This window comes from Sorghum bicolor, chromosome 2, assembly GCF_000003195.3.
Source record: "Sorghum bicolor cultivar BTx623 chromosome 2, Sorghum_bicolor_NCBIv3, whole genome shotgun sequence".
NCBI lineage: Eukaryota > Viridiplantae > Streptophyta > Magnoliopsida > Poales > Poaceae > Sorghum > Sorghum bicolor.
Window position 1 is genome coordinate 76,254,518 of NC_012871.2, and position 22,747 is coordinate 76,277,264.

A 22,747-nucleotide genomic window follows, 5' to 3' on the forward strand; every position below is an offset into this window, starting at 1 on the left:
TCTTTTAGTTTATTGGACCCAAATGTTTGGGTGGTAGTGGTACATGTTTCACAATATTAGTTGGTGTTTAAATATCTGAAGAAAGGTTTTGATTTGGTTCTGATTGGTGATGGAAGGAAGTTTTAGAAATTGTCCAAGCTAATCATGTCAGTTACTTGGCAATGCACGTTTCTTTTTTTTCTTTTTTTGCTCTTGTGAACTTGTGGAAATCGGCACTAGACCACATCCATCCAGTATCAAAAGTTATCATGCTTCTGACTTTCTAGAATCTGTGGTAAAGTAGCTTACCTGCTTGGTTAGAGATTCCAGTTCATGTGGTCAGTTTTTTTGAGAAAAAGTTCATGTGGTCATTGGTGAGTAGATTCTTTTGAGTATGCTTTCATGAGACATTTTTTCTCTTCATGTGTTTTCTTACCAATGCATGTCATTTTCAGAAAAGCCATGTTAGCTTTGTGTGTTTTCTTATGGTTCCAAGGTAGAATAATTTGATCCTGATCGGGAATTGCTACTTCCAAGTCTGTTCTCTTATGGTTTTAAGGTAAAGTATTGGCCCTGGTCAGAACTGCTACTTTCTGGTCTACTTCCAAGGCTGATTATTTGGCTTGCATCAATACAATCTCTTTATAGATGCCCCATGTTCCTTTTGATTATAAGATACAAGGGATGTACTGTTACTTATTCCCCTCTCAGTTCTTTGTTGATGCTCGGCTTGTTGCTCAGCCACTAACTAAATTAAATATTATTGACTTTATTTTGTACTTTTGTGTTTTTATCAGATTACTGCCGAGAGTCTGTTCAAGAACCTCATCCAGGGGAAGGCACTGATGTGTCCTCAGAATGATGAATTACTATGGTAGTGTTAGAAGTCTGGGGATGTAGCTAGCTTATGGCATTTTTTTATCAATTTGTGTTTCAACAGTGGTTCTACAAATTGCTAATAAGTACTAAATCCTCCTTCTGGTAGATGTTTCTTTTTTCTCTATTGCCTCGTACCTCTGTAACAAACTAACAGGCACCAATTTTAATAGTGATAAGGTGCATTTGACACTAAGTTTTAATGGACTATCATGGTTTATGATTCTTACCCTGCACAATATTATACATTTGTATTCCATTCTAAACTGAGCAGCATCTGATAACTAAAAAATTGACATTGCTTATAGGAGATTCCTCCATCTCCTGCCGGGCTAGGATCACATCACTGATATTTAGGTCAACGCCAAGGCGTGTGCTATGTAACCAGCTGACTATTTTTGTTCGTTAAATTGCATGTGGCACTATCAAAAGCTATAGCAAGTTCAAATATTAGGTTCGTAGCAGTGCCGTCTGCTGAGAACGACATCACATCAATAAGAGGAAAGGGAAAAGGAAGAAAAAACCGACGAAGAATATATTCACGAAGAATATCAAATATAAAGAGGTTCTAACTCTCGTGAAAAAGGTCATGCATCACATGTTAAATATATTTTTTTAGATATCAATAGTACTTTAACTTAAAAATTAACAAACAATTTATATGTTGGATACTTCAAGCTACAACTTAAGCCATCTGTATGTTTCTGCTACAAGAAGTCAGATGCAGCATTTTGGAGTTGAAGATCTTCTGGCGACTGACTACAGCTTGTTGTCCTGTAAAGCACATTCTCTTGGTCAAACTATCGAGAGATTAGATTCTTAATTATACAATATATTGTAAAATATGTATTGTAAAACATAAACTTATTATGATTAATATTATATGTCCCGTTGCAACACACGGACATTTACCTAGTATATATATATATATATATATATATATATATATATATATATATATATATATATATATATATATATATAAAAGCAACAAATTAAAGTCATTGATTTATTTCTTAATTATTTTCTGTTTGGGCCACGAATGGACCCAGCCCGTCCAATCCAGCCCTGACCCTAAAGTAAATTAAGTCACCGTTTGCTATTTATTTCTGCCCTTCGTGTTTAGTGATTGACGACGGAGACCGTGAAGTCGCCGCCGCCACGAACATTTCTGAGCAGTGACCAAGTGGCAACCGGCAGGCGCCGTAACTCGATGGTGACAGTCACCTTCTAGATGAAGAAGTGCTAATAGATGGCTTGGAGTTCGTCCCCTAACTACTGTGTCGCATTGACCTATGGCCAGTGGGCAGGCCATGGCCAAGCTTCCGAGACGAGAACGCGTCGCTGTATAGCAGCCACCACCAGCCCTGTAGCTTGTCGATCAATGTCCCTTTTGAGGCCTCCGCCTCCAGCTCTCGCACCGCCGCATCCGCCATGCTGGCCGTGGCCCCTGCAACAACTCCGGTTGACACCAGCCAACCACGGTGTGCCCCCTTAATGCTTGTAGGACGAGAAAGCAGAGCGCTGGTTGACGTAGTCGCGGCTCAGCAAGACGATGTTCTCGGCGCGCCATATATAGCCACACGGGAGAGCGAGGCCGGGATGGGCACGTATGATACGGAAAGGACTCAGGGCTAGGTTGGACTTGAACGGGCCGGGCCGGATCCAAGCGTAGCCCAGGTAACAAATCAAGTACGTAGAAAATAATTAATTTCTTTAAATAGTGCTTTGACATTCGTGTCTTTTTTTTATGAGGAGTACCGGAGCAGTTCTCATATAGACATCTATATATTCCGAATCTTCACGTAGAGGCCCAAGTCCTCCATGTGCACGTCTATTGACCATGCATGCTGGTGTACGTTGTTTTGTGACGTCTTTTTCCGTAGTTGGTTTATCCTTTTTCCATGAACGAACGTACCGCGCACTGTGGCTCCCTATAGCTTGAAATACCGTAGTACCTCCAAGAGACGTTGAAAGATCATCATTTGTAGTGAAAAGTTACACTATCTCTTCGTTATCGTACTATACCCTAGCCATCATGAAATTAGCTCGGACGTATTTGTCATAAAATTCTTTCTATATAATGGCTACATGTAGTACACTCGTCTCTCACAGTCTGCTCAATTAGGCTAGCTATGAATAGTGACCAAGCCTTGTAACTTGTCTCCGGACTCCATCAGCACTGACCATTGTTCTTCTACGTGAACACTTTACCTACCAACAAATAACAATGGCAACCACTAGGTTATTTCTCCTGATCCCGGTCACTCTCTGCAGCTTTTCGTCCTCGTGCTGGCAGCCGCAGAGCAGGGCATCAGGGCGATCCTCGTCATAAATGACAAAGTGCGATGAAAGAGCGACTTGTCCAGGATCATAAACAGAAGCGGCAAAACATGCAAAGCATGCATGTACTATATTTTGCATCAGAGGTGAAGCTAAGGCTTGCCATTGGGTCCGCTGACCTCGACGGATTTTGAAAAACAAAGAGAAAATCACTGTACATGATTGTTTGCTTCAGCCAAGACTCCGTTGATCTTCCAGCCCCAGGCTTCGCCACTGTTTTGCATGCATGCTGTCGTCTCACCATGCATCGTTCATGTATATATTTCTACACTATTATTAATTATTTGCATGCCCATCATCCAGACGTTCCCATGCATGCACCAGCTGGTTATCAACAACGCCACTGTCCCCGGTGGCACCGGCCATCTCCTCATGACCGTGAACCTGAACTCGACAGAGCAGCAGCTGGCCGCCCTGATGAGCAACGGCAGCAGCAAAGACGTTCGTCGTCACTCCTTCGCACGCCTGCGGCGCGCCAAGCTAGTGTTCCCCCCGGGATGCAGGTGGCGGCGGCGGTGCATCCGATCGCTATGGTGACTATCAGCGACGACGACAACAATGACGCTGGCAACAGCGTGCAGAGGCCGGCCGTCGTGAACGGCAGCCTCCATGCATGCAACGAACAATGGCGACACCGCCGTCCACCTCAACGCACAGCTACACAAGGGCGATCCCTCCCCGGCCGTCTCAGCGGACTGGTTCAAATCGTTGTTGCTGAATTCGAATGTTTATTAGTGTGCACGCTCTTAGCTGGTGGGGGTGGCATATTGGATCATCCATATGATCCGAACTCGAATGAACACTATTTCATTGCATTGGTAAACACCCCTTGACGTACAATTTCATCATCTATGGCATCATCCTGTTTCAGTGACATATTGGATCTAAGCTTATATATGTCATTGACTAGCAGCTTGGTGGTGTGATAAAAATTGGGCCTGGTACTAATCGATATATGGAAATTATCTCTTCATCTATATATCTTATATACCTAATAATAAAGAGACAAAATTTCTAGTAATTTTCTTACACCAACATGTAAGATGTAAGACTCCATCTAAACCAAGATTATATTAAGATATGATACTCCTCCTAAATCAAGATTCAATATCAAAGACGTCTATTTTAGGAACATGAGTCAAGTACGACCTCTATTGAGCTGCACCATTGTTTTTCTTTTTTGACTCAGAAACAACGGCAAAAAGAAAAAAGAAAACAGACGAGCACTCAAGAGGAAAAACGAAACAAAAAAGGAAACGGGTGACAGGTCCGAAAGTAAAAAAAAGCACGGGAAAATATAAAAGGAACAAAAAAAAATAAAAAGCTCTCTATGATAAGATATATAATATAAAAAATTAAGACATAATTCATATTTTCTTTGAATCTATTTTTTATTACAAAATACCTCGGTGTCCTTTGGGACGGCTGAACTCCGTATGCGTGCTGCAGATATGGAAGTTAGAAATTAACTAAAATAAGAAGACATAAAATAGTCAAATTAGTAACAGAATAAAAAATAAACTCCAAATTAAAACCACAAGGGGGCACCTATGTCGTACCAGCCCCACTTGTTCTTCATCCGAATTGTCTTATGTTTTTAGAATTAATCCCATGTATGCTTACAACCCCATAGATTTATTTGCCATAGTAGTCGTTGCCGCATTGCCGAGCACACACAACTGTTTTGTTCAATCGGAGGAAGAGGATCTCGTCACCGTCAGGTCTCACCGATTGAGAAGCTCCACGAAGCTCGCTTTGTTGACACGAGTGCGGAGTCCACAGATACCGTATAGCAACTTCGTCGACACGTGTGATCTTAGGCTCCACCTCCGTTGTTCGCACCACTACTACCGCACATTACTCAGATGGTTGGGATATGAGGAGGAGCGCCTACCGTGCCGAAACCCATGTTCATCGGTGTATGTCGGCCATCACCTTTCTTCACCAGGATGAGCGGTGTTCTCTGTCATAGCACCACATCGTAGTTGCTACAGATTTCAAGCCAGAAACCGATTAAACTCCTTAGCATGGACTGCTTGTTGTCCAAGGTGCCGGAACAATCCGCATGCCAGACACATGCATCGAGAGTTTAAGGTGCCATCGGGCATAGACATGGCGATGCTAGGGCCATATGGTCTAAATGGTTGAACTCCTAGGCCTGTGCATGTCTTTGCCACTAGCGCTCGAGGTACGGACCGTGCAACTAAACCCTGAGTCCTTGAATGTCCCATGGTCATAGCCCCAGCCATATTGTGTACTTTCTGATGTCTTGGCAGAGCGCAACCAGACTCAGTTAGGTTGGAGCCAGATGAGTAGCAACAACTACAAGAATTGCCAAGAAGATGGCATAGCGATGGAAGAAGCCGGTAGGAAAACAAAAAAAGTGTGGTGTGATTGACACGTACGTCAAATTTAAAGAAAGAGAGAGAGCTATAGAGATAAGTTTAATTATGGTGTAGTGGAAAGAAAGTGTTATATAATTATGGTGTGAACTGAGTTTTATTGCCATAAATTATAAGGACAAGAAAATTAATAAGGCACAGAAGAAGAAAAAAAAGATAGAACGAATAAGAAGTTCGGCAACAACAAGAAGAAAAATGGCCCAAGCGTCACGTAGATGCCCAAGTCATCCATATCATCATGTGCACGTACGTGATCTATTGAAGCGGGTGTACCTAGCTAGTTTTGTCACGTGTTGTTTCCGGAGTTTGTGGCTCCTATATCTTGAAAATACCGTTACAGTACCTTCAAGAGACGTTGAAAGGTCATCATTTGTAGTGAAAAAGTTGTACTATCTCTTCGTTATATTACCGTACTGTACCCTAGCCTTGATGAAATTAGCTCGGACGTACGTTTTGTCATGAAATTCTTTCTATATTAGGCTTACATGTAGTACAGTCTGCTCAATGAGGCTATAAATAGTGACCAAGCCATGTATCCGAACTCCATCAGCATTCACCATATACTACATATTATTGTTCTCCTACTTGCGTGAACACTGCAATGGCAACCGCTAGGTCATTTCTGCTGGTCCCGGTCACTCTCTGCCTCCTCGTGCTGGCAGCAGCCGCAGAGCAGCAGGGCAAGGCGACCACCACCCTCCTCCTCATCCATGGCAAAGCGCTATGCAAGAGCAACCCCTCCAGGATCATCAGCAGTAAGCACTAAGCATAATGAAACAATATATATCATATATGTTGGCTCAAGAAGCTAATTTTTTTTTATTTAGTACATATAATTACACATATGAAATATTTTGCATGCCATCTTTATGTCACCATGCATCGATCACACATATATTTCTGCAATATTTGCCCACGCAGACGCTCACTTGCAGCTGGTTATCAACAACGCCACTGTCCCCGGCGGCACCGGCACAACGACGAGCGACGGCAACATCCTCATCACCGTGAAACTGAACTCTGAGCAGAAGGCCGCCCTGATGAGCAACAGCAGCAGCAGCAAGGCGTACGTCACCGCTCCTCCGCACGCCTGCGGCGCGCCGAGACTCCCCGCCGGGAAGGTGGTAGCGGCGGAGGTGCAACCGATCACTATGATGACTGTCAGCGACCACGACGACGCTAGAAGCGTGCAGAGGCCAACCATCGCCGCCGCACATACGCCACTCGACGTCGTTATCGCTGCAGTCGACAAATTCGCCTGCGCGGTGATTGGGAGGATAATAGGACGCATCGTTTAGCACCATTTGATCTGCAATTCGATCATTTATATGTATACCCCATCGTCTCAAGTATTGGTACCGATGAAAGCTATTTACTATACTGTAATAATAAAATATGCAGTCAAGGGTCATGCACATATATTACCACATGCGACTACGCATGGCCTGCATGAACATGTTGCTCCTAATATGATAATATCGGAGATACGGAGTTTTTTCATTATGTTCCTCTAAGCCTCGCTTTTTATGTTGAGAATGGATACAATTTGTTAATTTTCCTAACCTCCTCACACTATGAAAAAAAGAATAGAAAAAATGCTCCTGATTGAATAATGGATGTAAGCACTTTTAGAGGCTATCTCTGTAAATAGTGAGGTGGGTCTCGGGGTATTCTAAGGTACCCGTCTTCGTCTCTGCTGATGGACTACTTACAGAAGTGGTCATACTTTTTATTAATTGATTAACAAAATCCGATATTAAGATATCCACCTCTAAAAATGACTATTAGACGAACATTCTAAGCTTATAGAAATCACTAACAGTAACAGACATTCTAAAAGTTTGTCTTTATAAGTTGTCTCAAAAGTATTTATAGAAGTTTGTCTTTTCATATGAAACCATAAGAAAACCAAATTTATACCAAAATTATAGAGCTTAACGCAGTATTCAATTTTGTACATTACAATTTTATTTTTGAAACAGTTTGGAGTCCTACAAATTTGTTTTAAGATCTCAATTTTAAAATTAAATTTATAATTTTCAAACAACGTCAAATCTTGACATGGAGCACCGCGCCTGTAGTGCCTTTCCATTGCTGATCATAGAACGCTTGAGTGTTACACTTGAACCATCCGTCAGTTGGCTTTTCCCATCTCGATGCTGCTTCCAATTGCATAGGCGGCGTTTGAGGTAGCCAAGCCTGGTGAAGGTTGAAAGCAAGATCAATTGCCCATTGAACAATGGTGTCATGAATGTCACTGTCGGTTAATGTTTCAACCTGGTAGTGACACTCATGATATCTGTGTAGAGTGATGCATCAACATGGCAGTGATACTCATCATATCACTGTCAGCTGATGATTAGACCTAGCAGTGCTAGCGTATTATCATTGTCAGATCATCAAACTGGCAGTGATAGCCACCCCGTCACTGATGATTTTTTTGGGTCGGAAGCAAGGAGTGATGGAGGGTTGTGACTCTAGAGTGATCTCGTGTTGCGGCGTAGTGGAAAGAAAGTGCTATATGATTATGGTGTGAACTGAGTCATATTGCCATAAATTACAGGGACAAGAAATCAGACAAGAAATATAATAAGGCACACAAGAAGAAATGGAACGAATAAGAAGTTCGGCAACTAAAATGGTTTGTTTCCTTTTTTTTTTTGTCTCTTAATTTGGGCAACACTTGTTTTGGCACCTTTTTTTTCTTTTGATTGCCCTGCTTGTGACTGACTCCTGCAGACTGGACCTCTGTGTAACTTCGTCCCAAATCTGTTCCAAGCAATTGGCCAGCGGCGCAGATGCCGTTCCGTGCGGGACGCACTCACGGATAGGCAATGGGCAAGAGACATCACTGGGCACTCACCGTGACCGTGCTGCTGGAGTTCCTTCAAGTATGGGACTTGGTGGACGCCCAGCATCTCTCGCCACACGACGCAGACAGATTTGTTTGGAAGTGGACGGCTGACGGATCGTACTCAGCGTCCTCGGCCTACCGAGCCTTCTTCTTGGGTCGAGTGGGGATGGAGGGCGTGATGTTCGCCTGGAAAGCTATGGTTCCATCGAAGATGAAATTCTTCTTTTGGCTCGCCCTCCACGGGAGGCTTTGGACTGCGGAGCGTAGGCGACGCCATGGGCTGCGGGCGGAGGCCGCCTGTGCATTGTGCAGCCAGCATGACGAGACCGTTGATCACCTTCTTATCGCCTGCGTCTTCTCGCGGGATGTCTGGTCTCGCCTTCTCATGCGAGCTGGCCTCCTGCGCCTTACACCCACGGACGGCTCCGCGCTCCAGGACTGGTGGATCAGCTCGCGACAGCAGATCCCGCACAGTTTCTGTTGCGCCTTCGACTCCATGGTGATCATCGTCTCCTGGAACGTCTGGAAGGAACGCAACGACAGGACGTTCAACGGCCGAGACCGCACGATAGTCCAAGTCTGCGGCGCCATCCTTGACGAGATCCGTGAATGCGTGGCGGCTGGGTTCAACGGCTTAAACGTCTTCGCCCCAGATGGAGCCTTCGGATGATGTTTCTCTTCTGTTTCTGTGAGCTTTTTACGTAGCCAGGCGGCTACTGCTTTGCTTTGGCTCCTCGCCAAGGATCTTTGTTTTACTGCTTTCAAAACTCTTATCCTCTTAATGAAGTACGTGCAGCGCACGGTTTCGAAAAAAAATTACCCTGCTTGTAAATACCGCTTATCCTTTAATTAATCAATTACTGTAGGGTGCAAACCCCTCCAAATTTCTTAAAAAAAGGCCAAGCGTACCATTCCGAATCTTCACGTAGAGGTCCAAGTCCTTCATATCACCATGTGCACGTACATTTATTGAACATGTATACTGGTGTACTTCCTCCGTATAGGATTTTAAAGTCGTTTAGGACAGCAACATAGTCTCCAAAATCCAAAACATAACTTTGACCTCTTATATTTATAAAAAATATTTAGAAAAAAATAATATAAGTATATTTTTATGAAAGTATTTTTCAAGACGAATCTATTAATATAATTTTTATATTTACAAACTCAATAATTTAAAAGTTATTGATGATTTATATTCCCAGTGTTTGACTCAAATCTTATCCAAAATGACTTCTAAATTCTATACAGAGAGAGTATCTGGCTAGTTTCGTCACGTTTTCTTTCGGTAGTTTATTTTTCCTTTTTCCAAGAAAGTACTGCACTTTGTGGCTCCTATATCTTGAAAATACCGTTATTGTACCTTCAAGAGACGTTGAAAGATCATCATTTGTAGTGAAAAAGTGGTACTATCTCTTGGTTACCGTACTGTACCCGAGCCTTCATGAAATTAGATTGTACGCATTTGTTATGAAATTCTTTCTATATTTGGCCTACATGTAGTACAGTCTGCTCAATGAGGGCTATATAAATAGTGACCAAGCCATGTATCCCAACTCCATCAGCACTCACCATATACATATTGTTCTCCTACCTACGTGAACACTACAATGGCAACCGCTAGGTCATTTCTCCTGATCCCGGTCACTCTCTGCTTCCTCCTCGTGCTGGCAGCAGCCGTTGAGCAGCAGGGCAAGGCGACCACCACCCTCCTCCTCATCCATGGCAAAGCGCTATGCAAGAGCAACCCCTCCAGGATCATCAGCAGTAAGCATAAGCATAATGGCTCAAGAAGCTAAATTTTTTTATTTAGTACATATAATTACACATATGAAATATTTTGCTTGCCGTACGTCTTGTGTCACCGTGCATCCATCACGCATATATTAATTTCTGCAATTTTTGCCCACACAGACGCTCACGTGCAGTTGGTTATCAACAACACCACTGTCTCCGGCGGCGCCGGCAAAACGACGAGCGACGGCCACATCCTCATCACCGTGAAACTGAACTCAGAGCAGCTGGCCGCCGTGATGAGCAACAGCAGCAGCAGCAGCAAGGCGTACGTCACCGCTCCTCCGCACGCCTGCGGCGCGCCAAGTCTCCCCGCCGGGAAGGTGGTAGCGGCGGAGGTCAAGCCGATCGCTACGATCACTGTCAGCGACCATGACGACGCTGGCAGCGTGCAGAGGCCGACCATTGCCGCCATACATACGGCTGGGTCCATCCTTTTAGCTGCAGTCGACGAATTCGCCTGCGTGGCGATTACTGGGGGGCTATTAGGCGGATCTCTCATCGGTTAGAACCATTTGATGTGCAATTCGATCGTTTATATATGTATAATACGCCATCAGCCTCTTTCCATGACACGTACTGTTGGGCCTGAGCGTATACAGACTAGCTTTGGTGGCGTAGATGATAAAAATTGGGTGTCACATAATGGTACCGATGAAAACTATCTACTATATCGTAATAATAAAATCAGATATATCTGTTACCTACGCATGGGCGCATGGCCTGTATGAACATGTATGCTCCCAATATGATAATATCGGGGATATGGAGTATTTAAAAAAATGTGTTTAAAATTTTGTATCATATGACTTGGGAGTGTAAGTTTGTGATATATATATATATATATATATATATATATATATATATATATATATATACAAGTGCTATTGTACACCCTAGGTGTAGAATACTATTCTACACCGAACTCTTATACTGAGCAAAATTCAGTACCGTTCAGTATTCATGTTTCAGTATTGTTCAGTATTTCGTGGTCCTGAGTGTAGTATCAGATGATACTGAACACGTTTCAGTACTGCTCAGTATTTTTTCTACTCAGATACTATAACATTACGGTAAATATCCCCATGTGTTATAGTAACCCAACTATCGTAAATATGTATACATATTATCGTAAATTAGTATACTCACTCTAAACCCTAAACCCTAAACCCTAAACCCTAAAGCTAGCTATAGAGTATACTCACTCTATAGCTAGCTACAAAATATGTTATTCTATAGCCACTTTCATTTACGATAATTTTATATACTAATTTACGATAATATGTATACATATTTACGATAGTTGGGTTACTATAACACATGGGGATATTTACCGTAATGTTATAGTAAACCACTTAGTAAGGAGTTACTGTAATCTTGTAAATTAATATAGTAATTATCGTAACTCAAAGTGACTACAAAATAAGTTATTTTGTAGCTAGCTACAGAGTAATATATATATATATATATATATATATATATATATATATATATATATATATATATATATATATATATATATATATATATATACATATATATACTCTCTTTCAGTAAAAAAAAAGCTAGAAACAGATGGTGGTAAAAAAGTTAAAAATTTATGTAAAAGAATTACATTGAAAAAGCTACGCTAAAAATTTATGGTAATAAGCATTGTAATAAAAGTTGTGCGTATAAATTTGTAGCTTTATAATCTAGGAAGTTGTAGAAAAGGATATTTTCAAAATAGCAAGTTGCTAAGACACTCCGATATAGTTGCATTTTTTAGCGACATGTCCCCTTTCTCTAAAATATCAATATAGGAGACCGATAAAATATTAAAAGGGATAGAGGATGTTTACTACTCAAAGAGGATACAACAGAATACACACATTTACAAACACAACACCACCATCAACATGCGCGAGATAGAGCGGAGGACAACCACAAAACATAGAAAGGGGAACAAAGAACTCCCATAATAAGCATGTAGGTGACACGGGTAATTTTTCTCTCCCTCTCCTCTCCTTTCCATTTCATCTTTCTTTCTTGCATTTCCTCAAAGCCCCAAACTTGGTGGGGCTGCTCGTCTCCAACATGTCTAATCATGGGGGCCTAGCGGTGGCGGAGGAGTGCGACGATGGTGCTTGTAGTCGGGTACACCAATGTATACTTGTGGTCGGTATGGAGGAGTGGGGTTGCGACTCAATGATGTTGCTTGTGAGTTGTGACCTAGCGCGACGTCCCAATTCTGTTGGAGTCAAAGAGCATAATGTGGGCAAACTCTGGCAGTGATGACTACACGCAAGTGTCTGGGGGCTCCGAGAGTAGCAGCACACGGGCGAGTGCTTAGAGGGAGGCAGTGTCTCAACCCACACCATCAACAACAGCGTTTGTGTGGTGGTAAACACAGTGACTATAGCGCTCCTCCAATATGCTGTGGATAGAGGGATTGCATGAGAAAATTGTCATAGGAAAGGAGATTGAAGCAGTCTCCCCTTTCTTTAGGGAGATAGGAGAGATGTTGAGGGTTTTAGAAAAAAATAGAAAAAAATATTGGAGCATATTATTTTCATCATATTTTTTTAGAAAAAAGAGATTTGTTTTTCTCAATCGTGTGGAGTTGCTTTCAGTGTATTTTTAATAAAATGAGCTAAGTACTATCTCCTACATGCCACTCATCATTTATGTCCCACATGCAAGAATTTTTTTTCTATATATTCTCTCATGTCATCTATGAAAGAGAGAATTTATTTTTTGAAACATATCTATGAAAGAGATAATGGTGGTGTGCTATTGATGAATTGGTTGAATATAGCACTTTTATCCTCACGCTAGTATAAAGTTTTTGACCTCTACCTTGTTCATTGTGGTAGCTAATGCGTTTAGACCTGGTCATGGAAGACCCGCAGATCGACGCACGCACAACCATTGACGTCCAGGCCTTAACGAACGAATATTTCATGTTGGTTTTGGCCCAGCCCAGTTAATAGCAATTTGGGCCTCATTCTTCTCAAGAAAATGGTCCAGCCCATCTACCTTGCCCGTCATTAATTGCCTCGTATTTAAGTTCTCTACGCTCCCATCACGCACTAGAACCCTAGCGCCCGTCCCGCCGCCGCCGCAGCCGCCGCTGCAGCACCACCGCTCCGTTTCACAACCATGGTAATCTCGTCTTTCTCCTCTTCCTCTTCATCGCCCTCAGAACCCGCTACTGGCTTACACGATAACCTCCTCCGCAGGGTATCGACCTCGTCGCCGGCGGCCGCAACAAGAAGACCAAGCGCACGGCGCCCAAGTCCGACGATGTCTATCTCAAGCTCCTTGTCAAGGTTAGCCCCCCCTCTCGACCCAGTTCTCTAACGCTCTCGACGTTCAATTGGTATTCGCGGGTTCAGATTTGAAGCGATTCGCTCCTCGCACGCAGCTCTACCGCTTCCTTGTCCGTAGGACAAAGAGCAACTTCAACGCCGTGATCCTGAAGCGACTGTTCATGAGCAAGACCAACCGCCCGCCGCTCTCGATGCGCCGCCTCGTTAAGTTCATGGAGGGGAAGGTAGATATCTAGTACATTGGGATGCCATTTTGGTCTTTGTCAACACCCTTGATGTGAGGTTTAAATGTGGGGGTTAATTTTTGATCCATGTGCCTTGTGGGGCTGCAGAGTGATCAGATTGCCGTTATTGTGGGCACCGTGACTGACGACAAGAGGATCAACGAGGTGCCGGCGATGAAGGTGTGTGCGCTCAGGTTCACTGAGACAGCTAGGGCCAGGATCATCAATGCCGGTGGAGAGTGCCTCACCTTCGACCAGCTTGCGCTCCGTGCCCCGCTCGGGCAAAACACGGTATGGCTATTTATGTTGGAAATTCACCTGTTGCTTGCTGATGGTGATGCTTGATACAGTACATCGAAAACTTGTAGATAGCAGAAGATAAGTCTATTTAGTCTGGTTGTGTTTGCTATACTCCAATATGTCTGTAGTATTATGATGAACTTGTAGATGCTGTTTAATGGGTTGTAGACACTAAATGTTCTGTCCTGGTGCAATGCAATGTACGGCAATGTTTTCAGGTCGACTGGTCGAACCTGGTTGACCTGGGACCGACTAGGACGATTAATGGGTTGTAGACAGTAGACACTAAATGTTCTGTCCTGGTGCAATGCAATGGACAGCAATGTTTTCAGGTCGACTGGTTGAACCTAGTCAACCTGGGATCGACCAGGACGATTAATCGCGATTAATCGGACGACTTGTACAGTTCGACCGTACCCCGATCAGTCACCTGGGACCGACTAGGACGATTAATCGTGATTAATCAAAAGACTTGAAAACATTGATGGACAGCAGCAAATTCCCTGTAATTCTTCTTCTTTCGGTCTTTCTTTTTTTCTTTCTCTCCTTTTTTTGTAGTAGCTGTGTTAAGCTCAGGACCCCTCTAGGTGGATGAAATGTAGTAACTGTGTTAAGCTGAGGACCCCTCTAGGCATAGTTCCGCTAGGCACTCGCCTAGGCGCGATTCAGCGCGACTAGGCGGTAGTCGGAGGGTGCTCGCCTCGCCTATGGGGGTAGGCGGACCCCAAGGCGGCGGCAGCTCCGTGGCGGCGCCGGTGGAGGTGGCGCAGCGTCTGGCGGAGCGTGCGCTGGCATGCTGGTGGCGGACGGCGGCCAGCGCGGGCGAGCGCGGCTGGCGGCGGGCGCACAGAGGAGGGGGAGATGCCGGAGAGTCTGGCGGCCGGCGCACAGAGGCGGGCGAGCGCGCCTAGCGGCGGGCGCACAGAGGCGGCGGCTGATGCAGGTGGAGGCGCGGGGGTCGGGTGCGGCGTGAGGGAGCGGGTGCGGCGCGTGAGGTGAGGGGGATAGGGTTTAGGGTTTGTAGTCTATGGAAGATGGGCTGGGCCCTTGCCTGTTGGGCCTTTTTACCTATTTAGGCTAGCCTTTCTATCTATTTGGACTCACTATTCAGCTGTTTTTTTTCTCTTTAGAAGGTAATATATGTATTATCAGTATATATATATATATATATATAAAACGCCTAGAAGCGCCTAGGCGCGATTAATCCCGCCTAGGCGCTAGGCTAGGGGTCATCGCCTAGAGAGCGCCTAGCTGAACCTTGCCTCTAGGTGGATCGTACTAAAGCTGCTCAATGGGTTTTGGCTCTGTGCTCTGATTTAGTTGCGAAAGGCTTTGTTCTTGTCATCATTTGGTTAGGAAATAGTTATGTTATGACCAGAGATTGCATCTGTTACCCTCTTCTTTGGGCTTCTTTCCAAGCCAAGGAGATAAAACTGGTGCATAGACCTACATGGTTGGCTTACCAGCCCATTGCATTTTCATTGTTGCCCTGGTGTCAAATGGTCCAACCAATATTAGTTTGCTTACTGAAATTGTCCCAGTGGTTGAATAGGAACGCATGCATGCTTGTTTGATTAGGAAGTTTTTATTTCAAATATTACTGCCTCATTCGTTGTTGCTTTGAAAGTGCTGCCCAGTGCCCACTATATTAGACTTTTGAAGCTTAATGGAATCTGAGCAGGAAAATTCCTCTCTTTCCTGAAGATATTTCTAAATTTTCACATGACACGCTTATTAAGTTGCAAATGTCAAGGTTGACATGCGATCCTAGGTTGCCCTGTTTTCAAATGTTTTGCCAAAATGTGTTTTCTTATGGCTGTGCATTATCCATTTATCGTAGCAGTCAAATAGAAGTACTAATTTATTATTCGAACTGTTATGGGTCATTTCACATATCATGTTTGTTATGACTATATCACTATAGTGTAGGCTACCAACTACATTATGTTTTCAGAAGAGGTTCTTTCACCTTTGAACATAGATATCATCGTTCTCACATTGAAATGGTAGTATTCCGTGTACTGACGCAATGCATGTTCAACACATGGTGTGCCAGCTAATGCTATGACTCCATGACGGGCATGATCATTAGTATTTCCCATCTTTTATGATTCTAAAGATGAAGATGAATTTTCTATTGTTCTGGCATCCATTGTATCCTCTGAGATGACAGATATGGTCCCTTGATTTCATTCCAAGTTTTGGAACTCCCACTGTGCCTTTCTATATTATATCATCGTTAGCTATGAATTTGTGCTTTGGTTGATCTTTCAACCTCTGAAATTGTTTATCTTACTTAGAAAAAGTCCAGTCTTATCTAACTGTCCTCATAATCTATGATTTCTTAGGTTCTCCTGAGGGGTCCTAAGAACGCTAGGGAAGCTGTTAAGCACTTCGGCCCTGCACCAGGAGTGCCACACAGCCACACCAAGCCTTACGTTCGCTCAAAGGGAAGGAAGTTTGAGAAGGCAAGAGGTAGGAGGAACAGCAGGGGCTTCAAGGTCTAAGGAGCCGCAGCCATGCAAATCCATGTCATTTTGCTCTAATCAGCTATACATTACTGTTTTGGGGTATCAGAGTTGCAATGTTTTACATGTCAGAATCTCAAGTTATTACCAGATATTGGACCAATCAAATTTTGCTCTTAATTTTTTGCGCCGTGAGATTTTTGTTTGTCAGCCCGTGATGAAGATACTCTCATATCATTGTTGTTGGTGCCAACAGTATGAGAAAGTCTAGGTGCCTTTTTGCATTGCTCATCTATATTCTCAGAATTTGTTCATTTAAATTCAGCGCTTTCACAATGTAACAGTGACACCGCCGTGACCGTGAAACGAAGTATACTGATATTATATTCGACTCTGGTTGCGCAGTACAGATACCACACGTCCAGTAAAACAAGAGGACCGAGTGATGACATGTTTGTGCATAGGTAGCTGCAAAAGAGGATTTGTACATATAGGTCTTGTTTAGTTATTGTTTAGTTAAAAAAAATCAAAATTTATCGTCACATCAAATCTTCGACACATGCATAGAGTATTAAATAGTTTACCTTTTGAGCCTAGTTAGTCCATGATTAGATAATAATTACTAAATACAAACGAAAATGATACAGTATTCAAAATTCCAAAAAAAATATTGCCAACTGAACAAGACCATAGTACTGTATGTGCCTACAAAATCAGCGATACTTTTATAGTACAAAGTATGTCCACGGCAATTTATTCTTGGAGAATTCATCTTTGCACAAGAATTGCTAGGGGAAGAAGGGGAACAACTGTGAGATGCTAGAGTTCCACCCCTAGTTACATGGGCAGATAAATTACTCCTAACAGTGTATGTATAAAAACCTACTACTAATATTTGAAAAGCAGCAGCAACAACATGTTGATAAGCTAGCAGTAACGGTAAGGAAGCAGATGCGTGGTCTATCACATGGCATCACATGGGCACGGCTGTGTTGATGCCGTCGAACGTCCACATGTCCATCCCCGCGGCGTCGTCCTGCGGCGGCGGCAGCTGGTGGTGGTGCACGTACGCGACCGTGGGCACCTGCTCCTGCTGCGCCACGGTGACGGCGTCGGACACGTACGACGGCTGCGGGTGGTGCTGGAAGAACGTCGTCCCCATGCCCATGCCCATGACGTCGACGTCGTAGTCGACGAGGTGGTCCCTGCCACCGCCGCCGCCGGCGCAGGACATGGCGAGCATCCCCTGCGCGGCGCCGGCGTGGTCGTCGTCGTCGTAGTCGGGCGGCGGGTCCTCGTTGGGGAAGTTGACCTTGGCCTTGGCCCCGCGGATGCGCCGCGCGGCGCGGTCGTAGGCGCGCGCGGCGGCCTCGGCGGTGGCGAAGGTGCCGAGCCAGACGCGGGCGCCCTTGGCGGGGTCACGGATCTCCGCCGCCCACTTGCCCCAGGGCCGGCGCCGGATGCCGCGGTACATGGTCTTGCGCTCCCGCTTCCTGGCCGGCGGCTCTGCACCATGCACGCTACGGGTGTCAGGTTCAGGCGGTGGAGCGTGTGTCCGGCCTGCTGGCCGTGTCACTGCAGGTAGCAAGCGTGCAAATGAACAATGAGTATTACAGTACCTTGGTCGGGATGGAAGGAGGCGGCGGCGGCGGCGGCGAAGTCGTCGAAGTCGGCGGCGTGCGGCGGCCAGAAGTCGTCGGCGCAGACGAGGCCGCGCTTGCCGTGGCCGGCGCGGGCAGCGGCGCTGTCGCGCTGCGGGATGAACTCGGAGATGATGGCGCCGCCACACATGTTGTTCCGATTTGCGTAGGTAGCCTGCTGCTGCGTCTGCGTCTACAAACTGCGGTGCGGTGGTGAGGAGGAGCAAGTCGAGGTCGAGGAAGGAGGCAAAGGTGCTTGATTGGATTCGATGTGGATTCGATGTGGGGGAGGAACGGAGCCGTGTGCTTATATAGAGGTACCAGGTGCGGCTGGGCGCGGGTCGGGTGGTGTGGTGTTGTTGGGCTGTCGAGTGCGCCGCGGTGGAGTGGAGTGGAATGGGGGGGCGGTGACGCGGCAAAGGCAACGGCAACGGCAACGGCAACGGCAGCTTCCATCCTCTCCTCGGACGGACCAGAATCCGTGGATTCCTCCCGTCTCAAATCCGGAGCCGTCGCTTTCGTTTTGTTTCGTTTCCGTGCGTACAGTGTATATGCAGAGTGTTATGTAGCAGAAAAGGCACGCATGGGCGGTTTTTTCAACGGCTGAGGATCGGGAAAAGGTGGCCGTCGAATTGTTGTTTCTTTATTATCATCTCTCTCCGTATATACAGAACTTCTCCTAGTGCTTGCAGCTTGCTTATAAGAAAGGGAAAGGAAGTTGCTGCTGCTAGACGATGTGCGGACCACGGTTTGGGATCCGGCGGCCTCTGTTTTCGTTTCCGATCCATCGAACGTGCTGGAGTACGTCTCGTCGCTGTAAAGGCGGCGCGTTCGCCACCACGATCGTAAGCTTTGCGGCCGCTCCTTGTCGGGCTGGCACGTGCTTAAGGCCACGGCATTTGCTTTGCTATCACGCATAACGTGCTACTAGACTCGTATAGATAAGATAATGATGGTGCTAACTTTGAGCCTATTCACTTGAGCATATTTGTCGAATCTGTTAGCTATTTAACAAAGCTTGTTCGTTTATCTTATAAGTCGTACTTTTTTTTTACTAGCCAACAATATATTTCTCTCATAATAAATCAGTGAACATTATTTTTAGTTAGACAATCGACAAGTATTTTTCTCTCCCAACAAATCAGTGAACTATGATTTTTTTTAAGACAAACCAAGAGGCTACGGAGTACGTACCTACTACTTATGTCACGTGACCGAGAAACTACTTTTTGCTAGATACTAGGTTACTTTTTCACGTGAAAATGACGTGCACTAGAAACTAATATAGCAGAGATAACAATGAGGTCAGAGTCGTCCTTTTTTTTTTTTTTTGCTTTTGATATCTATATCGAGTAGAGCAGTCGAGTCTATAGCCTACTACTTGCTTGGTCGTCGGCCGCCGGAAGACGACGACGAGGACGCCTCTGAAATCTGAAACAAAGAGAGAAAGAAACAGCGACGAAACGAGTGCTCCTCTTACTTAGCTGCTGATCGGGGTCGGGTCAGCTAATTAATGTTGAGTTCAACAACTGATGAGCTATGTATAGAATCAAACAAATACCATGGTCCTGTAGTAGCCCTGTAGGGTTTGTTCTGAGCGCAGAGAGAGAGGAAAAATTTTTTTTAGTCCATATCTCCGGTCCATGCGCACTCAAATAAAAAAGGCGTGGCTGACGTTGCCATGCTCATGCATGTTAAACACAATTTTGTTTTTTTAAAGAACAATTTTCATTTACTTTTTTATTTATAAAATTCGGTCCAGAATTTTCTTTTAAGGATAACAAACCACAAGAGAAATGATAAAATGCAATAAAGATATTAGAATGTTATTATAAGGTCAATTTGTAAGTGAATAGAGAATAGCATATTGTCTGAATAGCGGATATCAATACTACTGCCACACCGAGTCCACTTCAAAAAAAAAAAATGGAAGATTATGCATTACACTTCACGGTATAAGATTCATAAAAATCTTAAATAAAAAAATATATATAAAGATTACGCATGGACGCAAATTAACTTCAAGTTCTCATGTGTGTAATGAACTAGAACACTCTTTAATTTGCCATCCCATCATTGATCATCGCTGCTCAAATCACCATCTTCAACGTTTTTGTGGCAATTGAACCATCCCCATTGTTGCTTTGCTTGAACCACACGAGTAGCAAGTAGTGGTCACAACAGCAATAGCAAGCGCTAATTAGTATATATATATATATATATATATATATATATATATATATATATATAGCGCTAATTAGTATATATATATATATTGGATGCTAATAAGTTTTAACTTGTTATTATCTTGAGTCCGCTATAAATTCGGTAATCTTACATAATAAAAAGGACGAAGGATACACACATATGAACACTATTTATCTTTGTAATATTTCTACTGTGCGAAAAAATGTTTCTAAAGAGAGAGATATTAAATGTCTGCTGTACTGAAATAATTAACCCATAAAGCTCTGAGAAAAATATAGCAAAAGAAAATGTGGTAGACAATCAGGGTCGGTTGATTTCTGTAATTTGTAATGTTCCGCTCATCTATGAAAAAACTTTCAACCCTGAGAAAAAAATCGATAAAACTATGCAATTTTATTTCACTTTTCCTACCTCGGAAACAAACAAACACAAATGAAATGTGGACTATTGGATTTTCAGTCCAATGGTTAGAAATGACAGGTTTCATTTAAGAGCTCTTTTACAATGATTGGGAAAATACTATCAGTACCTCCAGGTACTTTCATTTTTTCTATTTCCTAACCAATTAGTTGAGGATGATTATTTATAGGGTATATTGGTAATTGCGCTTACGTCTCCTGCTCTGCTATTGAACGCTACCGCCCCCAAACTCGCCACAGACCAACCTCGGCACTGCAGTGATGTCCACTTCCATGGCCGCGAGCCCGTGGTGCACTCCTCGTCCTCGCCACGGACCAACCAACCTCCGCGCTGCGGAGCTCGACCCCGACGAGGCCGGCAGCCTGCAGCTCCTCACCCAGCCATGCATCAGCCCAACCCGTGAGACCGGGCGTCAGACCATGCCGCAGGTACTGCAGATCCGATCCTGTCCAAGGTCTCGCCGCCGCCAAGGTTGATCCACGATCCCGAGCTCTCCCACAACTACGGATGGAGGGACGGGGTGAGAGGCGGTGCTAGCTGCTCTGTGCTTGTACGTGTTGGGAGTAGGGACAGATGCGCCGTGGTGGCGGTGCAACCGGCGGCCGGCGGAGCGGTGGTGGCGATGGTCCGGGTGCTCCAGCCTCCAAGCCATGGGAAGAAGAAAGGAGAATGAGTATGGGTTCAGATAGAGTGACGACGGGTTTAGAGATTGAGACCGAGTGGTATAGAAAATCTTAGTTTTGCCCTTCAATTAAGAAACTAAAATTATCGATTTAACCTTAGATGAAAAATTAAATATTGAAAAAGTCCAGTAATAGTTCACCTATTGTGGTACTAGGCCCATCTATTTTTTAGTATTGTCTCCGCCAATTTAGTACTTCTGAGTGCTTTCATATAAGTAACTCCTATTTTTACACCTTCCGATCTCGTTCAATGAATGGTTTATATTTTTTTCTAACCATTGTAAAATTTGTCTTAATTTAAAGGTGATAGTCGTCCTAGTAGTAAATAAAAGGTATGGAAGGTACTTGTGGTACTTTTATTAAATTGGAAAAAGGAACCCAAAATGGTCAGCTCACGGAAGAAAAGATTTATAAGATGAACGAAGTTAAGGGATGCTTCATTCATGCATGCATTGCCCACCGGATGCCGCGGCCTTCAATCTGTTGGCCATCTCATATATATCAGACTTGTTTGCTTAGGCCCCTGGCCGTCGGTTTTATGCAACTTGCAAGCGAGGAGTGTGCGTGCACTTGGTCAGGCTCAGGCGTGGTTTAATTACTGGCTACTGCCAGCCTTTAATTTTTTTTTCAAAAAAAAAAGTGTTTGGAGTATATTATATTATTTTCAGTTGATGTTGTTTTGGGGATAAAAAAGGGACTCCAGATTGGAATTATACTTTGGATTTGGATGTTGCTAGGAAGTCGGAATTGGCAACCCCTTTTCATTTGCCATCCGTTTCACTTTCCATTATTTTCTTTTCTCTTGGGTCACACTGCAAATTAAATAAATCGTCGCATGCATGAACAAATTAGTGTACAACTAGAACGGGTACAAACTAAACGAAATCGATCATCTTGCAAGTTGCAAACGAACGTACGTGTGTCTCGTTGATATATATAGCTGATGCAACTAGTTTCAGAATTTAGCGCTGAGAGACGTTGCTTTCAATTAATGGGAGCAAATGTCATGCAATTCCGTCATGTCCACATGCGTGCCGGCCGCCGATCGAAACAAAAGTTTAGTACGTACTAAGAGTACGTAAATGATGGTACGCTAGCGCGCCGCCATTATTATTCCTGCTACTACTAATGCATGGTTACTATATATATATATGGGTTACGTTAGTTGCATTGTCAAGTCCGGAGGAACGACGGTGTAATAATATATCCTGTGGACGTGTCTTTTGACTTCAATCATCATCATCG

General features: G+C 44.0%; 3 protein-coding genes across 6 annotated transcripts; 2 read left to right on the forward strand and 1 right to left on the reverse strand.

The window, feature by feature from the left end:
* LOC110432438 lies at nucleotides 6,149-11,052 on the forward strand. Of its 3 annotated transcripts, none has more exons than XM_021452857.1 (2): nucleotides 6,149-6,355; nucleotides 6,522-7,103. In XM_021452857.1, the coding sequence occupies exons 1-2, from the start codon at nucleotides 6,202-6,204 to the stop codon at nucleotides 6,896-6,898; spliced, it is 531 nt and encodes a 176-aa protein (XP_021308532.1). In that variant the 5' UTR covers nucleotides 6,149-6,201; the 3' UTR covers nucleotides 6,899-7,103. The 3 variants fall into 3 exon arrangements, with proteins under 3 accessions (XP_021308532.1, XP_021308531.1, XP_021308530.1); XM_021452856.1 differs by lacking the exon at nucleotides 6,522-7,103 and adding an exon at nucleotides 10,369-11,052 and having other exon boundaries at nucleotides 6,156-6,355; XM_021452855.1 differs by lacking the exons at nucleotides 6,149-6,355; nucleotides 6,522-7,103 and adding exons at nucleotides 10,015-10,221; nucleotides 10,369-11,052.
* LOC8078545 (60S ribosomal protein L18-3) lies at nucleotides 13,279-16,842 on the forward strand. Its single transcript, XM_002461156.2, has 5 exons — nucleotides 13,279-13,392; nucleotides 13,470-13,559; nucleotides 13,655-13,783; nucleotides 13,892-14,074; nucleotides 16,432-16,842. The coding sequence occupies exons 1-5, from the start codon at nucleotides 13,390-13,392 to the stop codon at nucleotides 16,588-16,590; spliced, it is 564 nt and encodes a 187-aa protein (XP_002461201.1). The 5' UTR covers nucleotides 13,279-13,389; the 3' UTR covers nucleotides 16,591-16,842.
* Nucleotides 17,201-18,483, reverse strand: LOC8078546 (ethylene-responsive transcription factor RAP2-3). 2 transcript variants are annotated; one of them, XM_021454307.1, is made up of 2 exons: nucleotides 18,171-18,483; nucleotides 17,201-18,060 (listed from the first exon to the last, which is right to left on the reverse strand). In XM_021454307.1, exons 1-2 carry the CDS (start codon nucleotides 18,340-18,342, stop codon nucleotides 17,525-17,527), a joined length of 708 nt encoding a protein of 235 aa, XP_021309982.1. In that variant the 5' UTR covers nucleotides 18,343-18,483; the 3' UTR covers nucleotides 17,201-17,524. The 2 variants fall into 2 exon arrangements, with proteins under 2 accessions (XP_021309982.1, XP_002463380.1); XM_002463335.2 differs by having other exon boundaries at nucleotides 17,201-18,057; nucleotides 18,171-18,473.